At 51.0% G+C, this 23,715-nt stretch overlaps 1 protein-coding gene across 1 annotated transcript in view; it reads left to right on the top strand.

Moving 5' to 3' along the window:
- Positions 1–2,998: 2,998 nt before the first annotated feature.
- The window catches only part of CACNG1 (calcium voltage-gated channel auxiliary subunit gamma 1), a 34,693-nt gene continuing 13,976 nt past the window's right edge, over positions 2,999–23,715 (top strand). Inside the window, exon 1 of the mRNA XM_089661466.1 lies at positions 2,999–3,356. Coding sequence (XP_089517592.1) covers positions 3,116–3,356 — 241 coding nt within the window. The 5' untranslated portion in view covers positions 2,999–3,115. The remainder of the gene's footprint in view (positions 3,357–23,715) is intronic.

The following is a 23,715-nucleotide window of genomic DNA, read 5'->3' as shown; positions in this document are numbered from 1 at the left end:
AACTTCAATCTGGCTTCCAAAATGTGTCTGTGTCAGCAGTGGGGTCCTCCTGGGTCTCCTCCCATATTTCTGTGTCAGCAGTGGGGTCCTCCTGGGTCTCCCACCATATTTCTGTGTCAGCAGTGGGGTCCTCCTGGGTCTCCCACCATATTTCTGTGTCAGCAGTGGGGTCCTCCTGGGTCTCCCACCATATTTCTGTGTCAGCAGTGGGGTCCTCCTGGGTCTCCTCCCATATTTCTGTGTCAGCAGTGGGGTCCTCCTGGGTCTCCTCCCATATTTCTGGGTCAGCAGTGGGGTCCTCCTGGGTCTCCTCCCATATTTCTGTGTCAGCAGTGGGGTCCTCCTGGGTCTCCCACCATATTTCTGTGTCAGCAGTGGGGTCCTCCTGGTTCTCCTCCTATATTTCTGTGTCAGCAGTGGGGTCCTCCTGGGTCTCCCACCATATTTCTGTGTCAGCAGTGGGGTCCTCCTGGGTCTCCCACCATATTTCTGTGTCAGCAGTGGGGTCCTCCTGGGTCTCCTACCATATTTCTGTGTCAGCAGTGGGGTACTCCTGGGTCTCCTCCTATATTTCTGTGTCAGCAGTGGGGTCCTCCTGGGTCTCCTACCATATTTCTGTGTCAGCAGCGGGGTCCTCCTAGGTCTCCCACCATATTTCTGTGTCAGCAGTGGGGTCCTCCTGGGTCTCCCACCATATTTCTGTGTCAGCAGTGGGGTCCTCCTGGGTCTCCTACCATATTTCTGTGTCAGCAGTGGGGTCCTCCTGGGTCTCCTCCTATATTTCTGTGTCAGCAGTGGGGTCCTCCTGGGTCTCCCACCATATTTCTGTGTCAGCAGTGGGGTCCTCCTGGGTCTCCTCCTATATTTCTGTGTCAGCGGTGGGGTCCTCCTGGGTCTCCCACCATATTTCTGTGTCAGCAGTGGGGTCCTCCTGGGTCTCCTCCAATATTTCTGTGTCAGCGGTGGGGTCCTCCTAGGTCTCCCACCATATTTCTGTGTCAGCAGTGGGGTCCTCCTGGGTCTCCTACCATATTTCTGTGTCAGCAGTGGGGTCCTCCTAGGTCTCCCACCATATTTCTGTGTCAGCAGTGGGGTCCTCTTGGGTCTCCCACCATAGCATCCCTTTTCATTCAGATGATGAGATATAGTGTGAGCGGACAGTTGTACCCTGTGCTTGAATTTGTCTGGAAGTTGATCGAGGTTCTTTAGCCATCATTCAAACAATCCTTCGTTGCAATCTTTGATTAAATTTTGTCTTTCATCCATGTCCGGGGAGATTAGCTACAGTGCCATTGGCTGGAAACCTCTTGACAATGTTGCGCACAGTGGACGCAGGAACATTAAGATCTCTGGAGATGGACTTGTAACCTTGAGATTGTCCATGCTTTCCCACCATTTTTGTTCTCCAATCCTCAGACAATTCTTTGCTGCTCTTTCTCTTCTCCATGCGGCACACAGACACACAACAGAAAGGTGGAGGCCATTTTTCACCATTGTCCCTGGTTGTCGGTGGGATTTCTATATTGTCAGCACCTGGTCATGCAATTATTTCTTACAATTCTTGAGAAGCTGCCATAATTTTGTCCAGTCCATTTTTGGGGTTTTGCGTGGAATGTGTCAGATTTGGCTTTTTGTTTCTCCACATTTTTGTGTCATACCGATACAAACCAAAGAAATAAACATGAGAATGCCGAAACATTTGTCATTGCAGCAATTTTCTGGGTGACGTGGTGCGTTCTCTGACAGAGGTGCAGGTGGGATGAGATTTTTGGCCATGACTGTATGTATATACTTATTTCCATTCTTCTGTAACTGCGGTCATTATTTATTACCTCATGTAAGGAATACAATGGAAATGTAGTTGTAAGTTTTTATACAATAAAGTCCTAATATTACTATTATTAGTATTATTATCATTATAGAATAGGCTTTGCAAGGTGTCTGGAGAGCTTCAATAGAGTTCTTTACATTTCTGTGAACAAGGCCTTACTGATCTATACAACAGCTGCTATGGTGTTCACATAGAGATAATGTTGGTCCTATGGCTTTAAAATAGATGTAAATCCTAGATGAATGTCACACATTAGAATGATATGCCTGGTGTATCAAACAACGGTCTTTTTTTGTCTTTTTATTAGTCTATTATTGTTTTTACCTCTTTTTCATCTCAGCGCTGCAGATCTCCCGCAGCCTCTTTGCAGTCTCTCTCTGTCTATATGCACTCCAGCAATGAGTGCAGGGCATTTCTCAGGGCAGGTTTGCTTCTATTGACAACTGTAGACCATTTCTGTGCTATGTTTGTTGGAACAGTCACTTGGGGGTTTATTTACTAAAGCTGGAGAGTCCAAAATCAGACTCCCTTCTGCATAGAAACCAATCAGCTTCTAACCTCAGCTTGTTCAATGAAGCTTTGGCAATGAAACCTGGAAGCTGATTGGTTTCTATGCAGAAGTGAGTCTGATTTTGCACTCTCCAGCTTTAGTAAATAAACCCCTTGCAGTCTTCATGTGACAGGGTGACAACGCAAGAGCACAATTAGAAGACAGGGGCAGAGCATTGTCACCCTGTAACAGGAAGTGCCTGAACAAGGACATTCAGGGCAGAATCACCAGGGAAAATTTTATTGGAAGCTGCAGATTTAAAATGACTTGTTAGATGCCACTAACAAGGTAAAGCTCATAGGAGGGTTTTAGTGATTTGGATTCAATCAAATTTAATTTCCTTGAAAACAAAAAAGTAAATATTTATTTCTCTGTGAAGTATCTGTTTGTATAGCAGGATGCAACAATGTAATTATTTATTAGAAAAAACCAAAGGCTTCATCATCAGAAGCAAACAGAACAATTCCCGATATGAGAAAGAGGAGGATTAGGGAGATGAAGCGTCTTGTCGAAGTATGTAGAAGACCCCCATAGCACCGAGCCTGCCTATAAAATGCGCTGACAGATCCCAACAGCTGTGGACTGCAAGGCTGGTCCAGCCCCTTCCCCGACCTCAGCCAAAAATCACTCACAGACACACACCAGTAGATGAGAGATCCCTACCAAGAGCAGGACAAGCCTTGGACCCCTGAAGACTTGCAGACCCCTGGGATTCCACCACCACCACCACCACCATGCAGGAACTTAAAGCCCTGAAGATTCGGATCACCTTCTTTATCACCCTGATTGGGGTGTCTCTGATGCTGGCCGCCATCATGGGCAACCACTGGGCGGTCATGAGCCCGAAGGTGGACGACTTCACCCAACCCTGCGAGGTGGCCCACTTCGGCCTGTGGAAACTGTGCACCAAGAGGATCATGGTGGAAGGAAATGATGTGGTGAGCACCCTGTGCGGCCCAGTCAGTCTTCCTGGAGGTAGGTTCTCCTTATTTACAATATGGATACATTGAGACATCAATAAGATATTCCTGAGTCTTCTCAGACTGAGCACTGGGCATTGGGTTGGGCCACTGGTCACTGGGTTAGATGTGGTGAGCATCCTGTACTGCACACGGTCTTCCTAGAGGTAGGTTCTCTTTATTCACAATATGGATACATTGAGACATCTATAGGATATTCCAGAATCCTCTCAGGCTGGGAGCACTGGGCATTGGGTTGGACCGCTGGTCCCTGGGTTAGATGTGGTGAGCACCCTGTGCTGCACCTGGTCTTCCTAGAGGTAGGTTCTCTCTATCTACAACATGGATATATTGAGACGTCTATAGGATATTCCTGAGTCCTCTCAGACTGGGAGCACTGGGCATTGGGTTGGACCGCTGGTCCCTGGGTTAGATGTGGTGAGCACCCTGTGCTGCACACGGTCTTCCTGGAGGTAGGTTCTCTCTATCTACAATATAGATACACTGAGATGTCTATAGGATATTCCTGAGTCCTCTCAGACTGGGAGAACTGGGCATTGGGTTGGACCGCTGGTCACTGGGTTAGATGTGGTGAGCACCCTGTACTGCACACGGTCTTCCTGGAGGTAGGTTCTCTCTATCTACAATATGGATACATTGAGACGTCTATAGGATATTCCTGAGTCCTCTCAGACTGGGAGCAATGGGCATTGGGTTGGACCGCTGGTCCCTGGGTTAGATGTGGTGAGCACCCTGTGCTGCACACGGTCTTCCTAGAGGTAGGTTCTCTCTATCTACAACATGGATATATTGAGACGTCTATAGGATATTCCTGAGTCCTCTCAGACTGGGAGAACTGGGCATTGGGTTGGACCGCTGGTCACTGGGTTAGATGTGGTGAGCACCCTGTGCTGCACACGGTCTTCCTGGAGGTAGGTTCTCTCTATCTACAATATAGATACACTGAGATGTCTATAGGATATTCCTGAGTCCTCTCAGACTGGGAGCAATGGGCATTGGGTTGGACCGCTGGTCACTGGGTTAGATGTGGTGAGCACCCTGTACTGCACACGGTCTTCCTGGAGGTAGGTTCTCTCTATTTACAATATGGATACATTGAGACGTCTATAGGATATTCCTGAGTCCTCTCAGACTGGGAGAACTGGGCATTGGGTTGGACCGCTGGTCTCTGGGTTAGATGTGGTGAGCACCCTGTACTTCACACGGTCTTCCTGGAGGTAGGTTCTCTCTATTTACAATATGGATACATTGAGACGTCTATAGGATATTCCTGAGTCCTCTCAGACTGGGAGAACTGGGCTTTGGGTTGGACCGCTGGTCTCTGGGTTAGATGTGGTGAGCACCCTGTACTGCACACGGTCTTCCTGGAGGTAGGTTCTCTCTATTTACAATATGGATACATTGAGACGTCTATAGGATATTCCTGAGTCCTCTCAGACTGGGAGAACTGGGCATTGGGTTGGACCGCTGGTCTCTGGGTTAGATGTGGTGAGCACCCTGTACTTCACATGGTCTTCCTGGAGGTAGGTTCTCTCTATTTACAATATGGATACATTGAGACGTCTATAGGATATTCCTGAGTCCTCTCAGACTGGGAGCACTGGGCATTGGACCTCTAGAGAGTGAATGGGGTATAAACAAGCACGCTTCTCTTGCAACACCAAATTCAGAAAACTAGACTTTATGGAGTGATTTACGATGCCACTGGTAAAACTTTAGAGTGCAATCACAGATTAGTAAAGCTGTCCACGCATGTTACAATCCAGTTGTACAATCTTCTTTAGATAGCAATAATTATGTCGTGTGAGCCCACCAATCGGATATACTGACAAGACGTTGGACTAATGCGCAGGTGTCAAACTGGCGGCCCTCCAGCTGTCGCCAAACTACAAGTCCCATGAGGCATTGCAAGACTGACAGTTATAAGTATGACTCCCAAAAGCAGAGGCATGATGGGACTTGTAGTTTCGCAGCAGCTGGAGGGCCGCCAGTTTGACACCCCTGGACTAATGCTACTTGTTTCTTAAGAAATCTAACACTGAAAATTCAAAAGATTCCCAATTTGGTGACTCAACACCCCTGTCTACATATCTACATGTATCTCACAAATATTATAAATAGTATACAGTATGTCTCCACCAATCCATACATAACACATTGAAGTCTATGAGATGTCCGATATATAAAACAAACATATAATTACAGAAATAGTGTAGAGCACCCATTCTCAACTAGGGTTCATCCAGAGGCTTCTAGGGGTTCCCTGAACTGCGGCCAATTGACATCCCATCTAATGGTGCCTTCAAAAATCCACGTCCGTCACCACCTGGCAGAACCGGGAGAGTGACACTACAGATTTTTAAAGATGGCGGCATTCTAACCACCGCTGTTAGGGGGGCATTCATCCAAATGACAGCCGCTGTAAGGAGCATTTTTCCAACAGACTACCAATGTGAGGGGCTTTTTCCTAATGATTACCAATAGATTAATCTTAGTGGGGGTTCCATGAGTGTAAGGGGCTCCTCTGTGGTTACTAGGTTGAGAAAGATAAAGACATGATGGACCACCATGATGCTCCATGAGCAAATGTCCAGTATTCTGAATGATTCACATGCTAAACTTCCTAAGATCTGGGAACCTTGGATCTCATATGTGTTCCCCACACTCCATCCAACATGCTTGGGCCTTGGCTGACTGCTCCCTCCGGAGTCTCCGAGTCCATTTTACCGACTACCTTCTTCTCCCTCTCTCGTCTGTGCTTCTTTTTTTCTATTTCTAGTTCTTTTTTACTTATGCTCACGCAGTTACGGCTCTACGAGGCTGGTCGCAGGAGAACAGCCTCCCCATTGGTGACCATCAGAAAAATTTTGGGAGATGGCTTCCTTACACTGTCATCTTATTGGTATCATCCCGATGTTTCAGAACCCTTCTATTTTTGATATTCTTGACAGCAACTGCTATTGATCAGTCTGTACTGATTGTTATCGCTCAGCCCCTGTGCGGTCGATTTGTGTGCTAGTCTTAGGTCTCATTCACACCATACATGTAGAAAAAATGATGGACACCGACGCGCAGATTTCATGGGCGCTTCAATTAGTTTTATAGACGTTGAAGATTCCTGCGCAGCAAAAATCTGCAGGTGATCCCAGTGTGGCGGTGTGAACAGGGCACATAGAGAACAATTGATTTCACTGCGTCCTCGCAGAACACGTGCAGAAAAACGGACGTCTCTGCACCATGGTGTGAACGAGCCCTTGGACTTTCTATGGTTACTGTCAAAGCCAAGGTTGAGAACGGCTGGTGTAGAACATCTAATTACATCCTCAATGTCCACATCAGAGACATCAACCACGTATATTATTTGACATGGTCTATAAATCGTGCGGATTTCTGGACCCTCCCAGTCTCTCTGTCGCCTCTATTAGGCCCCATACACACTTGAGTGGAGCACAACTTTCATTGTTTTTTAGGTGTCCTATTTAGCATTTGCACAAATATTTTTTCTTGTGTGTGTGGGCATGAGCAATCTTTATTTCATTCTTAGCCAATGGAAACCAAGCTACTAGGAAAGAAATTGTACAAAATGTGTTTTTTCCGGGGCTCCCATTAAATTCTCTTGGGGCCATAACGCATGACTCGGCCCCTAAAGGAACTCACAAACGATTTTTTAGCGAGGAGATCAAAGCTTAAAGCGACACCATGTTCAGGTGTGAATATATCATGAAAATCCGAGTGTTGAGTGTTGAAGTACTTCTGGCGAAGATTCAAATTGCTCATGTGAACGGGGATTTACATTTTCTAATACTATTTAAAGTGAGGGCCTATCTGAACCTTCCATTCAGTCTGCATCCAATCAGGCAGACCTGTGTACTTCATAGTTGTTAGCAGATCTAAAGCAAAATGTACAATCAGGAGCACTAGTAGCTCTTCAGGCTCCTCTCCCAAAGTGATCAGGCTGTACATTGTAACTTTGTAGAAGGAGGAGGCATTACCTCAGTCTCCCCTCCCCCAGTGATCAGGCTGTACATTGTAACTTTGTAGAAGGAGGAGGCATTGCCTCAGTCTCCACTCCCCCAGTGATCAGGCTGTACATTGTAACTTTGTAGAAGGAGGAGGCATTGCCTCAGTCTCCACTCCCCCAGTGATCAGGCTGTACATTGTAACTTTGTAGAAGGAGGAGGCATTACCTCAGTCTCCCCTCCCCCAGTGATCAGGCTGTACATTGTAACTTTGTAGAAGGAGGAGGCATTGCCTCAGTCTCCCCTCCCCCAGTGATCATGCTATACACTGTAACTTTGTTGAAGGAGGAGGCATTGCCTCAGTCTCCACTCCCCCAGTGATCAGGCTGTACACTGTAACTGTAGAAGGAGGAGGCATTGTCTCAGTCTCCCCTCCCCCAGTGATCAGGCTGTACATTGTAACTTTGTAGAAGGAGGAGGCATTGTCTCAGTCTCCACTCCCCCAGTGATCAGGCTGTACACTGTAACTGTAGAAGGAGGGGGCATTGTCTCAGTCTCCACTCCCCCAGTGATCAGGCTGTACACTGTAACTTTGTAGAAGGAGGAGGCATTGTCTCAGTCTCCCCTCCCCCAGTGATCATGCTATACACTGTAACTTTGTTGAAGGAGGAGGCATTGCCTCAGTCTCCACTCCCCCAGTGATCATGCTATACACTGTAACTTTGTTGAAGGAGGAGGCATTGCCTCAGTCTCCACTCCCCCAGTGATCAGGCTGTACACTGTAACTTTGTAGAAGGAGGAGGCATTGTCTCAGTCTCCCCTCCCCCAGTGATCATGCTATACACTGTAACTTTGTTGAAGGAGGAGGCATTGCCTCAGTCTCCACTCCCCCAGTGATCAGGCTGTACACTGTAACTTTGTAGAAGGAGGAGGCATTGCCTCAGTCTCCACTCCCCCAGTGATCAGGCTGTACACTGTAACTTTGTAGAAGGAGGAGGCATTGCCTCAGTCTCCACTCCCCCAGTGATCAGGCTGTACACTGTAACTGTAGAAGGAGGAGGCATTGTCTCAGTCTCCCCTCCCCCAGTGATCATGCTATACACTGTAACTTTGTTGAAGGAGGAGGCATTGCCTCAGTCTCCACTCCCCCAGTGATCAGGCTGTACACTGTAACTTTGTAGAAGGAGGAGGCATTGTCTCAGTCTCCACCCCCCCAGTGATCATGCTATACACTGTAACTTTGTAGCAAGTCACAAGGTGAGAGGTTGTAGCAGAGGAATAATACATCTGGTGTCAGATTGAGTAGCAGTGATGCAAAGACGGAGGAAGGGAGAATGCTCCAATGTGAGAGTTGTGCATCTTCTGACAGAGTAGAGCCCCAACACAGGACACATGTTCAGCCATTGAGACAAGTGCAGAGCCCACAAGGAGGGAACATTTATAGCTGCTATCAACAAATGTCTGGCAACCGCTTGAACTAATTCCCCCCCCCCCCCCCCAACTCCGCTGCCGGAATGTGAGATCCATTTTTTAGACACATCTCCATTTCACAAGAGACATGCCAGAATCCTGAGAGCAAATGTGTCCACCCCCCCCCCCCCCCCCGGGGGTCCAACTGCAACCCGGAGAATATAGTCTGTGTGTGATCTGTCATCATATGATCGTATGACAACAACTAGGAGGAGACCAGTCCATATACATTCTAAGGAGACTAGAACTGTATATATACAGAGGAAGACCAGCACATGACGGGTGTCATTCTCAGAATCTGTACAGTATATATAGATACTATATACACACACACTGATCAGCCATAACATTATGACCACTGACAGGTATAGTGAATAGCAGTGGTTATCTGGTAACAATGACAACTGAAGGTGGGTCAAATATATTAGGCAGCAAGTGAACATGTCATCCATGAAGTTTAAAAAAAAATGAACAAGTGTAATAATTGGAGGGACAAGGACCAAACTGACCAACTCCCAAACCGCAGCTCTTGTGGGATGTTCCTGGTCTGCAGTGGTCAAGACCGACCAAAAGTGGTCCAAGGAAGGAGAACTGGCCAACCGGTGATAGGGTCATGGGCAGCCAAGGCTCATTAATGGAGGTGGGGGGGCTCATTGATGGAGGAGGGGAGGCTCATTGATTGAGGGGGGGGGGCTCAACACAATGATGGAGGTGGGGGGCGAAGGCTCATTTATGGAGGTGGGGGGGCCAAGGCTCATTTATGGAGGTGGGGGGGGCCAAGGCTTACTGATGGAGGTGAGGGAAGGAAGGTTCACTGATGGAGGTCAGAGAGAGGGAAGGCACAATGATTGTGGTGAGGGGGAGGGAAGGCTCACTGATGGAGGTGGGGAGGGAAGGCTCATTGATGGAGGTGGGGGAGGGAAGGCTCATTGATGGAGGTGGGGGAGGGAAGGCTCATTGATGGAGGTGGGGGAGGGAAGGCTTACTGATGGAGGTGGGGGAGGGAAGGCTCATTGATGGAGGTGGGGGAGGGAAGGCTTACTGATGGAGGTGGGGGAAGAAAGGCTCATTGATGGAAGTGGGGAGGGAAGAATCATTGATGGAAGTGGGGAGGGAAGAATCATTGATGGAAGTGGGGAGGGAAGAATCATTGATGGAGGTGGGGAGGGAAGAATCATTGATGGAAGTGGGGAGGGAAGGCTCATTGATGGAGGTGGGGAAGGAAGGCTCGTTGATGGAGGTGGGGAGGGAAGGGTAATTGATGGAGGTGGGGAGGGAAGGGTAATTGATGGAGGTGGGGAGGGAAGGGTCATTGATGGAAGTGGGGAGGGAAGGCTCATTGATGGAGGTGGGGGAGGAGGCTCATTGATGGAAGTGTGGAGGGAAGGCTCATTGATGGAAGTGGGGAGGGAAGAATCATTGATGGAAGTGGGGAGGGAAGGCTCATTGATGGAGGTGGGGAGGGAAGGGTAATTGATGCAGGTGGGGAGGGAAGGGTCACTGATGGAGGTCAGAGAGAGGGAAGGCACAATGATTGTGGTGAGGGGGAGGGAAGGCTCACTGATGGAGGTGGGGAGGGAAGGCTCATTGATGGAGGTGGGGGAGGGAAGGCTCATTGATGGAGGTGGGGGAGGGAAGGCTTACTGATGGAGGTGGGGGAGGGAAGGCTCATTGATGGAGGTGGGGGAGGGAAGGCTTACTGATGGAGGTGGGGGAAGAAAGGCTCATTGATGGAAGTGGGGAGGGAAGAATCATTGATGGAAGTGGGGAGGGAAGAATCATTGATGGAAGTGGGGAGGGAAGAATCATTGATGGAGGTGGGGAGGGAAGAATCATTGATGGAAGTGGGGAGGGAAGGCTCATTGATGGAGGTGGGGAAGGAAGGCTCGTTGATGGAGGTGGGGAGGGAAGGGTAATTGATGGAGGTGGGGAGGGAAGGGTCATTGATGGAAGTGGGGAGGGAAGGCTCATTGATGGAGGTGGGGGAGGAGGCTCATTGATGGAAGTGTGGAGGGAAGGCTCATTGATGGAAGTGGGGAGGGAAGAATCATTGATGGAAGTGGGGAGGGAAGGCTCATTGATGGAGGTGGGGAGGGAAGGGTAATTGATGCAGGTGGGGAGGGAAGGGTCACTGATGGAAGTGGGGAGGGAAGGCTCATTGATGGGCGAGGGGGGGGGGGGCACCTTGATGGAGGTAGGGAGGGAAGGGTCATTGATGGAAGTGGGGAAGGAAGGGTCATTGATGGAAGTGGGGAGGGAAGGCTCATTGATGGAAGTGGGGAGGGAAGGCTCATTGATGGGGGGGGGGGACATTGATGGAGGTTGGGAGGGAAGGCTCACTAATGGAAGTGGGGAGGGAAGACTCACTGATGGAGGTGGGGAGGGAAGACTCACTGATGGAGGTGGGGAGGGAAGACCATTGATGGAGGTGGGGAGGGAAGGGTCATTGTTGGGGGGGGCACATTGATGGAAGTGGGGAGAAAAGGCTCACTGATGGGGGGGGGGCACATTGATGAAGGTGGGGAGGGAAGGGTCATTGATGGAAGTGGAGAGGGAAGGCTCATTGATGGGGAGGGGCACATTGATGGAAGTGGGGAGAGAAGGCTCATTGATGGGGAGGGGCACATTGATGGAGGTGGGGAGGGAAGGCTCATTGATGGAGGTGGGGGAGGGAAGGCTTACTGATGGAGGTGGGGGAAGAAAGGCTCATTGATGGAAGTGGGGAGGGAAGAATCATTGATGGACGTGGGGAGGGAAGAATCATTGATGGAAGTGGGGAGGGAAGAATCATTGATGGAGGTGGGGAGGGAAGAATCATTGATGGAAGTGGGGAGGGAAGGCTCATTGATGGAGGTGGGGAAGGAAGGCTCATTGATGGAGGTGGGGAGGGAAGGGTAATTGATGGAGGTGGGGAGGGAAGGGTCATTGATGGAAGTGGGGAGGGAAGGGTCATTGATGGAAGTGGGGAGGGAAGGCTCATTGATGGAGGTGGGGGGGGGGGAGGCTCATTGATGGAAGTGTGGAGGGAAGGCTCATTGATGGAAGTGGGGAGGGAAGAATCATTGATGGAAGTGGGGAGGGAAGAATCATTGATGGAAGTGGGGAGGGAAGGCTCATTGATGGGGAGGGGCACATTGATGGAGGTGGGGAGGGAAGGCTCATTGATGGAGGTGGGAGGAAAGGCTGGCCTGTATAGTTTGATCCAATAAAAGAGCTACTGGAGCTCAGATTGCTGGAAATGTGAATGCTGGTTCTGATAGAAAGGTGTCAGAACACACAGAGCTTCGCAGTGTGTTGTGTATGGGGCTGGGTAGCTGCAGACCGGTCAGGGTGCCCACGCTGACCTGTGACCAAAACAGCCATCAATGGACACCCGAGTATCAGAACTGGTCACGGAGCAATGGAAGAAGGTGTCCTGGTCTGATAAATTCAAGAATGGTTTAAGGATCACAATATGATTTTGAGGTGTTACTTGGCCTTCAAACTCTTCAGATCTCAATCCAATTGAGCTACTATGGCATGTGCTGGAAATGTCTGATCCATGAAGGCCCCACCTCCCAACGTACAGGACTTCTAGGATCTGCTAGTGATGTCTTGGTGCCGATACCACGGCATACCTTCACAGGTCTAGTGGAGTCCATGCCTGGATGGGTTATGGTGGGCAGTCATAATGTTATGGCTGATGGGTATATTTCAGATCTCAGCAACGTCGGCTTCCTCTCACACAGCAGCTGTCTCCCGGCAGTCAGCGTCCCCAGACTACGTATCAGCCGGGACAAAGCTCTGCTAATTCCTTTATTAATTTGTCTGTCATCAAACTCTCCTCTGAGGAAAACAGCTGGAAGTGACCTCGGTCCCAGGATACAACTAACCAATTATCACCACATACACAAAACAAAAAATGAGGAACGTTTCATGCTTCATTCTAATTGGCTGCTAAACTGAAGCGGAACATACTGTTCCTATACAATGGGCCGCCTTATGTGCCTTTTTCGCCCATAAAAAGCTTCTGCATCTTTCTTGGTGACAAGCTTAGCGCAATTTTTAACAGCGAGTTTTGCTGCGATTACCAGGCTATTCTGTTGCACAACAAATCGCACTGCATTTGGGGTGACATCAGGAGTAATGGCGCCAAAAGGAGGTTTGCATGTTCTGCCGCAATTTAGATAGGTGGTGATTTTGCCCGCGACTTCAAATCACCTTAGGCCTCATTTAGACACATAATTGGTAGGGGGATAAAAATGTGTGGATAAGCTGCAGTTTTCACGCCAATAACTGCCCCCCCTTAAGCTGCAATCGGCAGCAGAGAGGGGTGTTTATATACTGCGGTCATGAAGTGCAGCTAACGTGACTCAACATGTAGTGATTGGCGGGCTTGCGGTACACATCCAAGTCAATGGGGAAGCTCTACGAATTCACCACAAAGCACACGGTTGTGGCGCAAATGTCTGCAATAAATGGGGTTAAAACAGGCAGTGTGGAGGCACTGCATCGCTTCCTCACTACCTGTCAGTAGCCTCTGGAGTGCGATCTGGAAGTGGATCAGGCTTCAGAGATGAGGGAGAATTATGTTCCATTCACACATGTGCGACTCCAAATTCGCATGCGACTTCATGTGTCCAATCACACTTGTGTGACTTGTCATGAGACTTTGGAGCCTTTAAATCTTATGTCAGCCCTCAAAATTTCCACTCGCCCGCTCACATTGGGCGAGAGGAAATAAGGTGCCGGCGAGCAGCGCCTGGACTAGGGGTGGGAGCAATTATAAGCACCAAACTCCCTGTATGGCTTTCAAGGAAGCACCTGAAATCTGCGTGAGGGACAGGAGAAGATGCGGCTTCCAGCTGCTTCATTGAAAGCCATACTGGGAGATCGGTCTTTGTAACTGCCTCCACCGATCACACCGATCATCACTGATCCTTCAGTTTCTTTCTGGGGCCACCATGTGTGCTCTTCAGTGCTCAGCCCCTCCCCCCATCCTCCGCACCAATAGGAGAGGAGAGAGGCTGGATCTACTCTGCCTCCTCCTGTGCTCGCCCACTCTCCAGTCCGCACTGTGCAGAAGAGGATGTGTGGGTGGGAAATTGTATACAAAGCAGCCATGTGATGCTTCTGACTTAGCCAGAGACCATCCATGCAAGTCCAACCTTCCTTCCCTCCTTCCTTTATTCTGCATAACATGAGATAATTCACAAGGGCGTGTTTAGGGGCGGGGTAGAAGTTGGGTGGGGCAACTGGTGGAGGGTAACTCTGAAGTCCTGGCTAGTAGCTCAGGATTTGAGATTCTAGTCTGTATAACTCAGGAAAGTCCCTTCTGTGGCTCTCAGTCCCCATTCAGATATTGTGTTGTGGGAACGACTGTTCACCCCTGCAATGTTACAACCACGATTTCCACGTGTCACACATTGGGCAGCCCATTCACTTCATGCTGCCCTATGCACATTTGTACTGTGGACGGGTGGCTCCTGCAGGTACGTCACTGCCTGTGTGTGGGTTCAGGGCACCCACCAACACCCCCCCCCCCATTGGTAAACACTGTGATATTGGACACAGCAGGATTTTGTCAGCAGGTCCCAGCCAATGATTCGTGGCCGGGACCTGCTGATTAGAGATCGTTCCCTCTGAGTAAAGAGGGAACGTTCTGTCCCGGTGGTGATTAAATACCAACAAAAGAAAGCTCTGTCCGTCTCAGAAAAAAGTATACAAATATAATTTGGGCACATGTGTTGCATGCAGGGGCGGACTGACAACTCATGGGGCCCCCGGGCAATAGGGGATCATGGGGCCCCTGTGTCCTTGCCCAAACTCAAAAAAGCCTATGAAAAAGGTACCAGGGGCATCTCATGGGGCCCCCTACTGACCGACTTATACATTGCAGGGAGCGCACAGACTCATACGTTGCGGGGAGCGCACCGACTCGTACGCTGCGGGGAGCGCACCGATTCGTACGCTGCGGGGAGCGCACCGACTCGTACGCTGCGGGGAGCGCACCGACTCGTACGCTGCGGGGAGCGCACCGACTCGTACGCTGCGGGGAGCGCACCGACTCGTACGCTGCGGGGAGCGCACCGACTCGTACGCTGCGGGGAGCGCACCGACTCATACGCTGCGGGGAGCGCACCGACTTATCTGCTGCGGGGAGCGCACCGACTTATCTGCTGCGGGGAGCGCACCGACTTATCTGCTGCGGGGAGCGCACCGACTTATCTGCTGCGGGGAGCGCACCGACTTATCTGCTGCGGGGAGCGCACCGACTTATCTGCTGCGGGGAGCGCACCGACTTATCTGCTGCAGGGAGCGCACCGACTTATACCCTGCAGGGAGCGCACCGACTTATACCCTGCAGGGAGCGCACCGACTTATACGCTGCAGGGAGCGCACCGACTTATACGCTGCAGGGAGCGCACAGACTTATCTGCTGCAGGGAGCGCACAGACTTATCTGCTGCAGGGAGCGCACCGACTTATCTGCTGCAGGGAGCGCACAGACTTATCTGCTGCAGGGAACGCACAGACTTATCTGCTGCAGGGAGCGCACCGACTTATCTGCTGCAGGGAGGAGCGCACCGACTTATCTGCTGCAGGGAGGAGCGCACCGACTTATCTGCTGCAGGGAGCGCACCGACTTATCTGCTGCAGGGAGCGCACCGACTTATCTGCTGCAGGGAGGAGCGCACCGACTTATCTGCTGCAGGGAGCGCACCGACTTATCTGCTGCAGGGAGCGCACCGACTTATCTGCTGCAGGGAGTGCACTGACTTATACGCTGCGGGGGGCAGAATTGAGCCCAGGGTGACAACATAGGAGCACAAGGAGGAGACGGGGACCGAGTGTTGTCACCCTATACCAGGAAGTATGTGAACAAGGATCCTTCGTGGCAGGATCATCAAGGATTATTAATGCAGATGTAAAAAGATTCATCACAGCTCTCAAAATGGTATTAACATGGTAAGGATGATATGTTACAGATGGTGTGTCCCGATACTTTGTGATACAATTAGCGGTCCCTGGAAATCAGGGACATTCCCGGGGAGGAGGGCTGCAGACAGGTGAGGGAACTGATCCGGGGTGTTATTCTTAGGGATCTCTAGAACATGAGCAATAAGTGATCAGCTGAGCCGGAGGGCAGATGGGGCTGAGGGAAGGATGAGGAGAGACTCATGGGATAATGCAGCATGAAAATACCTCCAGTGACATCTGTGCCTTGGTATGCCCCTCATTAACCCTGTGTAACCCAAGAAGGACCCGGCTTCTGGGCAATGCTGGGAATGGAGAAGTGTCCACCTACACTGCCTGTCCCAATCCTCGGGGAGCCAGGGGCCAAGGTAGGGTGGCACCTGCCAGGCTAAGGGGGCCTGGAAGACACAAATATAGAAGAGCCGCACCGTCTATGAAGTCTTCTGGTTTAATATTTGGCCATTTGCACCTTTAAAAATCAATGGAGTGCAATGTGTGTTACATTCACCCCCCCCTTTCCCGGTACAGTCAGTGCTGGACATTCATCAGTAAACATACCCCAACAGGTTGCTGGCTCTGCAGCTCGTCCATCCCAAACAAATGTTTTGCTTTTTTTTTTTTTTTGCAAGGTATTCTGCGATTGGAGGAGGTGTGCTTGAACATCACAATCTCTCCTCCTTCAATCATACAGCGCCTTGTATTCTATGAAAAAGAATGCTGTGTTCTGCGCACCCCACAGACCGAATTATACATTTCAGCATGGGATGTGCGGCGCTGACTGTACAAGAGTCTCGCAGCAGCAGCTGCACACACTAGGCTTGATTTACTAAAGCTGGTGCAGCTGTGCGTGGGAGCCAATCAGCCTCTGACTTGCTCAATTCAACTTTAGCAATAAAACCTGGAAGCTGATTGGTTTCTTTGCATAAAGCAGGCCATACTTGGGTCGAATTCCAAACGATATTTCGAAAATCGAAAACATTGTTCGTTCTGCAATCCGATTGCTCCACCAATGATTTTGAAATCGGTCATTTTTCACGAATTCTCCAGCATGCCCGATAAACGAAACGGGGAGGAACCTTGAAAATCAGCCGGTGCCATCGCCCCACTAACAGAGCGAAAATCGACCAACTATTCTTAGCTCCAATTTTCCAATAAAAGATCGTTCAGAAATCGACCCATGTATGGCTGGCCTAAGTGCAGGAGATTGTGAGTGAACCAGCTTTAGTAACCCCCCCCCCCCCGTGTTCATCTTTGTATGTTTGACCCAAGCATGCTTCAACCCACCTACTACAAGTGACGACTACCTACCTCTGCTGGACATCTATCCCAAGCATCACCTCCTCTTCCACCAACACAATATCTGAGGGCTGAACTTTCCTCCTCTGGTTGGAGGTCTTCAAGTATTCAGGTTTTCTAGCTCCAAGGGGAATTGTGCACTACAAAGCTTTCCACAACTGCATGCCAAAGCGGTTAGCATGTGGTACTGACGTGTTCAGCAAGTGGCACCCACCTGACATGCTGGGTTACGCCTCGTTCAGATGGGTGCTGGCACCCCCTACTGTGTGCAGGCCGCCATTGTTTTGGCATTGCATCCGCCCCGAACTACATGCAGGCAGCCTATGGAAGGGGATTCAGACGCAATGACCGCATGTCAAAATCTGACAGCCGTGCAGGAGTGACTGCCCTGAATGCAAACAGCGTGCTCTGGGGGCCATGCAGTCACTCCTGCACGGCTGTCAGATTTTGACATGCGGTCATTGCGTCTGAATCCCCTTCCATAGGCTGCCTGCATGTTGCTCGGGGCGGATGCAATGCCAAAACAAAGGCGTCCTGCACAGTGCCTGTCTGTATGAGGCCTGAATTATGCTACACCTCAATGTGACCTAACCAGCTGCCATGTTGTTTTGTAGGTGGGTGAGAAGTAAAAACACGGATCAACTGGCTGTTTTTACTGCCCTATCTGTGTGAACTCATCCTAAGGGCCTATTCAGACGACACGCCTTGCAGTGCATTGCGTTTTGGCACGTTTCCATGCGTGCTTCAGTGCGGGTTTATGACCCTTTTGCTGCATTTTTTTTAACAGCATGTTTCCCCGTGATTGTTGATGATGAGGATGTGCTACATTTTACATGGTTACTTGGTTACATGGTTACTTGGTTACATGGTTACTTGGTTCATGGTTACTTGGTTCATGGTTACATGGTTACTTGGTTCATGGTTACATGGTTACTTGGTTCATGGTTACTTGGTTCATGGTTACTTGGTTCATGGTTACATGGTTACTTGGTTCATGGTTACATGGTTACTTGGTTCATGGTTACTTGGTTACTTGGTTACACGGTTACTTGGTTCATGGTTACATGGTTACTTGGTTCATGGTTGCATGGTTACTTGGTTACATGGTTGCATGGTTACTTGGTTCATGGTTACTTGGTTATATGGTTACATGGTTACTTGGTTGCTTGGTTACATGGTTACATGGTTACTTGGTTACATGGTTACTTGGTTCATGGTTACTTGGTTCATGGTTACTTGGTTACATGATTACTTGGTTACATGGTTACTTGGTTGCTTGGTTACATGGTTACTTGGTTGCTTGGTTACATGGTTACTTGGTTGCTTGGTTACTTGGTTACATGGTTACTTAGTTACATGGTTACTTGGTTACATGGTTGCTTGGTTACATGGTTGCTTGGTTACATGGTTGCTTGGTTACATGGTTACTTGGTTACATGGTTGCTTGGTTACATGGTTGCTTGGTTACATGGTTACTTGGTTACTTGGTTATATGGTTACTTGGTTACATGGTTACTTGGTTACTTGGTTACATGGTTCATGGTTACTTGGTTACATGGTTACATGGTTACTTGGTTACATGGTTACTTAGTTACATGGTTACTTGGTTACATGGTTCATGGTTACTTGGTTACATGGTTCATGGTTACTTGGTTACATGGGTACGGTTACTTGGTTACATGGTTCATGGTTACATGGTTACTTGGTTACTTGGTTACATGGGTACTGTTACTTGGTTATATGGTTACTTGGTTACATGGTTACTTGGTTACATGGGTACTGTTATTTGGTTACACGGTTACTTGGTTACACGGTTACATGGTTACACGGTTACTTGGTTACACGGTTACTTGGTTACACGGTTACACGGTTACTTGGTTACACGGTTACACGGTTACTTGGTTACACGGTTACTTGGTTACACGGTTACTTGGTTACACGGTTACTTGGTTACTTGGTTACACGGTTACTTGGTTACACGGTTACTTGGTTACACGGTTACACAGTTACTTGGTTACACGGTTACTTGGTTACACGGTTACTTGGTTACACGGTTACTTGGTTACGCGGTTACACGGTTACTTGGTTACACGGTTACTTGGTTACACGGTTACATGGTTACTTGGTTACACGGTTACTTGGTTACACGGTTACATGGTTACTTGGTTACACGGTTACTTGGTTACTTGGTTACACGGTTACACGGTTACACGGTTACACGGTTACTTGGTTACACGGTTACTTGGTTACACGGTTACTTGGTTACACGGTTACACGGTTACTTGGTTACACGGTTACACGGTTACTTGGTTACACGGTTACTTGGTTACATGGTTACTTGGTTATATAGTCAGTCTGGCTGAAAAAGACAAAAGTCCATCCAGTTCAACCATTAAAAAAAAAGTTGTAATCCTCCAGCCAGTTTTAAAGCGTTTACAAACGTTTCTGCGGGATATTATCCAATCACGTTGCATCAAATCCACTACCATGGAAGGCAGACAAACGCAGCGTTCTGGGGTGAACATGACCCACGGAGAACGATCATTTTCTGTGGTACTGAATGAGCCCCAACGGTGTCGGTCGTGTCCACATTCCCTTCATTCATGAACACTGTACTAGGCCGTCAGTCGTAGAAGATTCCAGAAGTATTGGGGGACGATCTGTCAGTGTATGGGGGTACATTGGTCGGGGATCAGGACCTGTCTGGCCGGTTGGGTCGGCAATAAAGAAGCAATTTTTGATTTTATTAGTCTTCCATTTTTGTGGTTTTTGCAGCATCAGTAACAGCTGGGCACTTCCCATCCCCCTCCTGTCACGTCAATACATGGGAGCGTTACCAATCATTCTGATCAATAATCTGATCGCCAAATCCGCAGATTCAATCCCCACATACATTGTGATAGCGGCCTCCACTACATGCGTCTCTGGGAGGGATCTGTATCCGGATCCATATCAGAGTCGTCTCAGCGGATCGATTACATGGAAATTCAAGGCTTTCCTCCCACGCCTGGGATCTGTGCGGCCGGCAGGCGCGGCTGGGATCTGTGCGGCCGGCAGGCGGGGCTGGGATCTGTGCGGCCGGCAGGCGCGGCTGGGATCTGTGCGGCCGGCAGGCGCGGCTGGGATCTGTGCGGCCGGCAGGCGGGGCTGGGATCTGTGCGGCCGGCAGGCGCGGCTGGGATCTGTGCGGCCGGCAGGCGCGGCTGGGATCTGTGCGGCCGGCAGGCGCGGCTGGGATCTGTGCGGCCGGCAGGCGCGGCTGGGATCTGTGCGGCCGGCAGGCGCGGCTGGGATCTGTGCGGCCGGCAGGCGCGGCTGGGATCTGTGCGGCCGGCAGGCGCGGCTGGGATCTGTGCGGCCGGCAGGCGCGGCTGGGATCTGTGCGGCCGGCAGGCGCGGCTGGGATCTGTGCGGCCGGCAGGCGCGGCTGGGATCTGTGCGGCCGGCAGGCGCGGCTGGGATCTGTGCGGCCGGCAGGCGCGGCTGGGATCTGTGCGGCCGGCAGGCGGGGCTGGGATCTGTGCGGCCGGCAGGCGCGGCTGGGATCTGTGCGGCCGGCAGGCGGGGCTGGGATCTGTGCGGCCGGCAGGCGGGGCTGGGATCTGTGCGGCCGGCAGGCGCGGCTGGGATCTGTGCGGCCGGCAGGCGGGGCTGGGATCTGTGCGGCCGGCAGGCGGGGCTGGGATCTGTGCGGCCGGCAGGCGCGGCTGGGATCTGTGCGGCCGGCAGGCGCGGCTGGGATCTGTGCGGCCGGCAGGGATCTGTGCGGCCGGCAGGCGCGGCTGGGATCTGTGCGGCCGGCAGGCGCGGCTGGGATCTGTGCGGCCGGCAGGCGCGGCTGGGATCTGTGCGGCCGGCAGGCGCGGCTGGGATCTGTGCGGCCGGCAGGCGCGGCTGGGATCTGTGCGGCCGGCAGGCGCGGCTGGGATCTGTGCGGCCGGCAGGCGCGGCTGGGATCTGTGCGGCCGGCAGGCGCGGCTGGGATCTGTGCGGCCGGCAGGCGCGGCTGGGATCTGTGCGGCCGGGGAATGTTCACCACAAATGAAAGCTCCCTGCAAATTCCAGCAAAACATATTCCTCAGCGGCCACAAAGGATACAATCCACTTCTTGTGCACCAAGTGCCTTGGTAAACCCAGATATTACCTTGTAAAATGTAGCCGTGACTTCATCGCTGTGCCACACATACACACCAATGATGTGCAGCCGGCGGTGGAGTGAGTGCATGTAGACAGGAAGTGCATGAAAGAGGCTGCAGGAGATCAGCACTGAGATGGAAAAAAAAGGTGATAAAAGGGTTACAAAAACTGGATTTGAAAGCTGAACTCCAGGAACAAAAACCTTCATATATAGAAATGTATATTTATACTTCTCAATAGGCAAATAGGATACAAATCTACTTTGTGAGCAATAAACACGATTGCAGACCCAGGTATTACCTTGTAAAAGTAGCCGTGACATCATCAATGTGCCATACATAACCTGTGCAGAGAGAGCTGGGGAGGGACCAGCAGGCTCCGCCCACTACAAAAACATACAGATTGGGGGCAGAGACAAGACCAATCCCCCTGCACAAGCAGAGTACAAAGTTGTGGGAGGGACCAAGCAGGCTCCACCCACTACAGAAAACTACAGGAGGGGGTGGAGACAAGACCAGTCCCCCTGCACAAGCAGAGTGCAGAGCTGTGGGAGGGACCAAGCAGGCTCCACCCACTACAGAAACCTACAAGAGGGGGTGGAGACAAGACCAATCCCCCTGCACAAGCAGAGTGCAAAGCTGTGGGAGGGACCAAGCAGGCTCCACCCACTACAGAAACCTACAAGAGGGGGCAGAGACAAGACCAATCCCCCTGCACAAGCAGAGTGCAAAGTTGTGGGAGGGACCAAGCAGGCTCCACCCACTACAGAAAACTACAGGAGGGGGCGGAGACAAGACCAGTCCCCCTGCACAGAGTGCAGAGCTGTGGGAGGGACCAAACAGGCTCTGCCCACTTTCTAAACCACCAAGAGGGGGCGGAGACAAGACCAGTCCCCCTGCACAAGCAGAGTGCAAAGCTGTGGGAGGGACCAAGCAGGCTCTGCCCACTACCTAAACCACCAAGAGGGGGCGGAGACAAGACCAGTCCCCCTGCACAAGCAGACAGAGCAGCAGTGAGCGGTCTTTATTCCAGGAAGTCTCACCCTGGGTGACTGAACAGATCTGGAATGTGGGTGATCTTTGTTGTGGAGGGTCCCCGTCCATCCCGAATCCTGCGGACCCTTCGAGTCCATCCTGTAAGATGCCCCCCCACCAGGGCACAAGCCGCCCGGGATATTTATAGCCATCAGCAGTAAATGGCTCCATTGAAGAGGCGGAATACGAGTTGAGGTTTGCAGCACGTTCGGGGTGCTCTGGGTCGTAAACGTCCAGCTGTCTCAGTCATTGCCGGGCCGGGTCATGTGATTGACAGAGACAGGAGGGCGGCAGCGCCCAGCGTGCGAAGCTCCAACCGACGGCTACGTAGAAGGAGGCGGCCCCACCCTGAGGGGGCCACAGAAGGAGCGGCAGGTGATTCTAGGGGGGGGGGGGAAGACAAATATAGAATCGGCCCCGCCATGTCCTCCGTTGTATAAATACACTCTGATGTGGAGCTCCCAACATGCTTCACCACTCCCAGCCCAGGGCCCCTGACTATGGGTGAGCCCGGGGCCCGACTCTCACAGGGACTGACCAGGACCAGTCACAAAGTGATCATTGGAAGAAAACCTGTGTGAAAAGCCTCCGATGGAAGCGGCATGCTGTCTGACTACCACTTGAGAGAGGAATGAGGAAGATGATCGTCACAGTGGGAGGAACCCCTACAAACCTACAAATAAAGATTGGGCGTTGGGGAATTTTACCCCCATTGATGGTCTACGAATATCACACTGCATACTCACACACTGACTGAAACATTCCGGAAATATCCAGGAAAGGAAAATATTGTGACTGGCTACAAAGTTACAATGTACAGTCTGATCACTGGTGGAGGGGAGACTGAGGAAATGCCTCCTCTTGCCTGTAGCAGACTGATGACATCATCTCAGCCTAGGCACAGTCACTCTCTGTAGCTGAAGGCGGGCTGTAATGATAAAGGTTGCAGTCTGTGGAAGGTGTCACTCTTGCAGGATGTCGGGGATGGTTGGTGCAGACGTGGTGGGTTCAGGTTGGCAGTGACAACGTCTGGACATCGTCCTGTAATGAGTGTGACATTAGTTGGTATGTCTGGGCTATAGGCTCTGTAATCAGAGAGGAATCCCTAGCCGGCCGGTACTAATCCCCCCACACCCGGCCGGTACTAATCCCCCCACCCCCGGCCGGTACTAATCCCCCCACACCCGGCCGGTACTAATCCCCCCACACCCGGCCGGTACTAATCCCCCCACCCCCGGCCGGTACTAATCCCCCCACCCCCGGCCGGTACTAATCCCCCCACACCCGGCCGGTACTAATCCCCCCACACCCGGTGCTATGTATGTGGTTATCCTGGCTCCACGAGGGTTAATCTGGGGGTCTGGAAATCCTATGGATAGCAGCATTCCCCAGATTCAGCAGCTGGTGTTCCTGATATGGGGGAGCCTGGCGGGGGAGGGGGGGGGGGGTGTAAGGTGATATTCTGCTAATGAACATGAACTATGTGCTGATGGCAATGCAGG

This window comes from Staurois parvus, unplaced genomic scaffold, assembly GCF_062004578.1.
Source record: "Staurois parvus isolate SC_StPar_1 unplaced genomic scaffold, SC_StPar_1.0 ptg001344l, whole genome shotgun sequence".
Classification (NCBI taxonomy): domain Eukaryota; kingdom Metazoa; phylum Chordata; class Amphibia; order Anura; family Ranidae; genus Staurois; species Staurois parvus.
This window is presented reverse-complemented; position numbering and strand designations above follow the sequence as displayed.